General features: G+C 38.1%; 1 protein-coding gene across 1 annotated transcript; it reads left to right on the top strand.

The window, feature by feature from the left end:
* Nucleotides 1-574: 574 nt before the first annotated feature.
* Nucleotides 575-1,498, top strand: Or5bh3 (olfactory receptor family 5 subfamily BH member 3). Its single transcript, NM_001000491.1, has one exon. It carries the CDS (start codon nucleotides 575-577, stop codon nucleotides 1,496-1,498), a length of 924 nt encoding a protein of 307 aa, NP_001000491.1.
* The last annotated feature ends 2,960 nt before the right edge of the window (nucleotides 1,499-4,458 follow it).

Here is a 4,458-nt window from a genome sequence, read left to right as displayed (position 1 = left end):
GTAAATAGTGAATAATGTTAACTCCTATTCTGTCATAAAGTTCCAGATTCTGAAGGCATGGAGAGTAGGCCGTGATTGAATTAGTTGACCCATTTGTCGTTTTGTAGCCTCATGCCTCATTTCCATCCCATAGGCGTAGGAGGGAGGACGAGATGAAGTTCAACTGCACTATTTCATTTTGTCATTGTTTTGTTGTTTATTTGTTTGTTGTTGTTATTATAAGCACATATAATATATCCCCACTTATTCCTTTGACAACTAATGTCAGGTCTCATTGGCTTCCTAGGCCTTTGCTCTTTTGTCACCCCTAATTTCCTCTTAGCTCCTGGGTTTTGTTAGCCTCTGTCTTGCTTTTCTGTATTTCTTTAGCGTCTCCATATTACACATTTTATTTGGAAATGGCACTCAGGTAGGGAAAGGGACTTGACATGTGACTACAGATAAGGGGAAGGGTTAGCTAGTGCCCTGATTTATGTATTTGGAGGACTACTTTACACATACCAACTAGTTTTCTTTTATTTTCTCACAGCCTAAAGAGCTTTTAACAAGTCAGGAGTGATTGTCAGCCTTGTCAATGGAGAATTCATCTGCAGGCACTAAATTCATCCTTCTTGGTATGACAGATAACCATCAGCTTGCAGTCCTACTTTTTGGACTCTTTTTTATTATTTATTTCATCACTGTGCTGGGGAACCTAGGGCTTGTGGTCCTAATTCAAGTCAGCCACCGCCTCCACACGCCTATGTATTTTTTTCTCTCAAATCTGTCCTTCCTTGATGTCTGTTTCTCTTCCATCACAACCCCAAAGACTTTAGTCAACTTATTATCTCAGCTACAGGAAGTTTCTTTCTTTGCTTGTATGGCTCAAATGGGCTTGTTCATCATCTTCGCTTCTGCTGAATGTAACATTTTGGCGTCCATGGCCTATGACCGTTACACTGCCGTCTGTCGGCCATTGCTTTACCACATTACAATGTCAAAAGTTCGTTGTATCCTCTTGGTAGCAGGATGTTACCTTGGTGGGTTATTTAACATGGTTGCTGTAACAACTTCCATCACACAACTGTCCTTCTGCCAGCCACATGTCATTTCACACTTCTTCTGTGATATCCCCCCACTGCTGGCATTGGCTTGTTCTGATGCCTGGATAACCCAATTCTTGGTAGTTGGCTGTGGGGGATTCACCCTTGTCACCTCTGTTGTGGTAATTCTTGTCTCCTATATGTCTATATTTATGACTATCATGGGCATTCCATCAGTTTCTGGCAAACAGAAAGCCTTTTCCACCTGTACTTCCCACTTGACTGCAGTTGCTCTGTACTACGGGACAACAATGTACACATACCTGCAGCCCTCTCGGCATGGATCTCAAGCAGGAAATCAGATGATCTCAGTGTTTTATACTGTGGTGATCCCTATGCTAAATCCTCTCATCTACAGTTTGAGAAATCAGGAAGTGAAAGCTGCTGTACAGAAAATACTGAGGCACAGTCAATAATCTCTTGTGTGCCTCAAGAGATAATAGATTTTATGAAGATTTACATTTTGTTCAGTGTTTTCCTGTGTTACACATGAAAGCTTGTTAAGAACAATTTCATTTCTCTGGTTAAGTGTTTAGGACTGTTTGTGTAGTTAAGTCAAAATATAGTAAGGGAAGATTGTATGTGCAATATATTCTATATTTTCTGAGAGAGTGATTTGATGAGAAATATTTAAGAAGAAAAGATCTAAGTTTAGGACTATAAATATGACATTTTGACATATTTACATGTGAGCTTATATAATACTAGTTAGAAGTTAAAATGATTCTCATTTTACAGGTAGGTTAGAAAGCGTTTAGTCTCACCATGTTTTTACAGGATAAAGCATAATTGACAGCTGGACTGCAAATAACACTATTCATTCACTTTCTTCTATTGAGGATTTATGTGGTGCTCCATAAGTTGAGTTAGATTCAGTCTACATCTGTGCTGAGATTCAGAAGGTTCCTCAATGTTTATTATTGAGATTTGCAGGGGTAAATCTTAAAAACTACAAGTTAGAGGGGACTCACTAATTAGAATTTTCAGATCCTTTACAGAAACCAGTGATCATTGCTTATTGAGATATCCAGTTCTGAATTGTGCCCGCGATTGCTGCATGCAAAGTTTGATTGGAACTAGACCAGGCTCATTGTTATTACTGAATATTCCTGCAAAAACAACAAAAAACACAAATGGAACGATAACCCCAATTAACTCATTAGTCACAGTTACTCATCAGAACTTACAATTATGGGACAAAACATGATGATTGTTCTAGTCTCTGAGTACTGTGAGCAATGATACAGCTCAGTGACAGAGAACTAGCTGGGATCGCATAATCTTCACACCATTGTACCATAAGAAAAAAAGTATAAAGAACATAAAACATTATTTTTTATTTTATAAATGAAAATATAATTTAGGGAATTGAACAAACTGTAACAAATAGCTGGGGAGAAATAATGTCATTTGGTGTAATGTAACCAATTTAAGCTTATTTCTGACTAGCTTACAAGTAAATGAGACACAGACTATCATTATTTTATTTGGCTTTGACAATTACTGGGGGGTGACCCCTATTCTACTCTTCTAACTTATGACCTGGCTACCTCCCCAGTGGTGTACTCCAGATACTTGCTGTTTCCCTTCGTCATGGTCTATCTTCCCTTTAGTGGTTTCCTCTCTCTCCTTCTCCTCCTTTCTCCCTGTTCTCTCCTCCTCCAACAAGACCACTCCAAACCTACCTACCCCAATCCCTCCAGTAATTTGCTGTAGTCAATTTTATTTAACCAATAGTTTTAAATCAAGGAACAAGGTTTGCACAACCGAAGCTTGTAAACACGAGAAGTCACTTGACTTTTGTGTATAGAATTTAGTATTACAACACATTCAAGAAAAGGCAGAAAATAATGTTTATCTGGAGCCAGAGATCATGGCACATACCTCAAGCATACATCATACATCAAGCAGTTGGGAGTCAGAGGCACCAGCATGCTAAGTTCAATGCTAGCCTGGGCTGCATGATGTGAAAACATCTCAAAAATCAAGGAAAAAATAAATATATCAAATCCCTAACCTTATCAACAAGCAGGAAAATGTCTAATCATATACCTAGCATAGGTCCTTGTTACTTAAGATAGGCTAAAAGAAATAAACAGATCTAAAATTCATTTACAACTAACCTTATTATGAAGCCCACACTCTCTACTATATATTGTCGTATTCTGTTGTTCAGTAAAGGCAAAGTTAAATTCTTGTCTCCTGGAATACCACAACAACAAATTCTTTGGGGTTTGTGGATGTTTTCCATTGCCCCAAAGTATGAAATCTGAACCTCTTTTCCTTCAATCACCCTTAACCTTTCTCTCTCCACCATAACCATATCAATCTGATATCCTCTCTAGATTTCTGTTCTTGTCAAGCTTCTGATACAAGTATGTATATACATTGTATCCTGTAATAAAAGACCATCTTAATGTACTGTTTCCCAAATTGGAATCCAGAGATAACCAGGACCACTAAAAGAACAAAGAATAGTACATTTCAGTATTTTCAGCACTGAGACATCTTCAAGATTGAAAGCATAACAGCGAGATAGGCGATATGATGTACTCATTACCTGGCTCTCACCATCTTTCTCTAAGACATATCTCCAGAAACTCAATGACAGAAAACACTGGATTAATAAAAGCTGTTCTTTTCAGAATATCCTCAAGGGGAAAAGGATATTTTAGAAATCATTCAGCTAGTCAGTAGCAGAGGTAGAATTAGAATTCTGGCTTATTGATTCATAACCCAAAACCTATATACCACTATATTTTAATGTGCTGTGATACTTATTACAGCTGGGAGGACATGAGAAAATGGACCTCAGAGAATTGTGCCACAAACACTAAATTATCACCTCTTCTTTTTAGCATGTAGGAAGACCAACCCCGAAATATATACCTTAAGTTATCTCATAGAAGTTACAGGTAGCCATGACCTCATCGCCTTTCATCATTTCTCCACAGGAAGTTATAGGCCTCAGGGTATATCAAAGTGCTTTTGTAATGGATATGCCTCATATATAGGACTAGCAACATAATTTTCAGGTCCAGAACAATATGTATCTATAAAGATAAAGCCCCTCTGAGGGAAAAAAGAAACATTTTTACTAAAGCTCCTCAAACATAGATGTTTTTCTAGTCTTTTCTTCAACCTGTCATGCTGCTTTAAATTGGCTATTTAGTGTTACAACGTCTCATAGGTGCAGGAATGCTTAAGGGGCAAGTGCAGACACGCATTGGTATCCAGTAACCTTTTACTAAGACTCATATTTACAGGGTCTCTACTTAATAGCAGGTTTCTCTTGCCAGCAGCTGCTGGAGAAGAGGACGAACTTAACTTGAGCATATTACCTTTCAGTGAATAGGATGTCCCCACCCACCAAAGG

Source organism: Rattus norvegicus, chromosome X, assembly GCF_021556685.1.
Source record: "Rattus norvegicus strain SHRSP/BbbUtx chromosome X, alternate assembly SHRSP_T2T, whole genome shotgun sequence".
Classification (NCBI taxonomy): Eukaryota; Metazoa; Chordata; class Mammalia; order Rodentia; family Muridae; genus Rattus; species Rattus norvegicus.
Note: the sequence above shows the minus strand (reverse complement) of the source record. Positions and strands in the feature narration are given on the sequence as shown.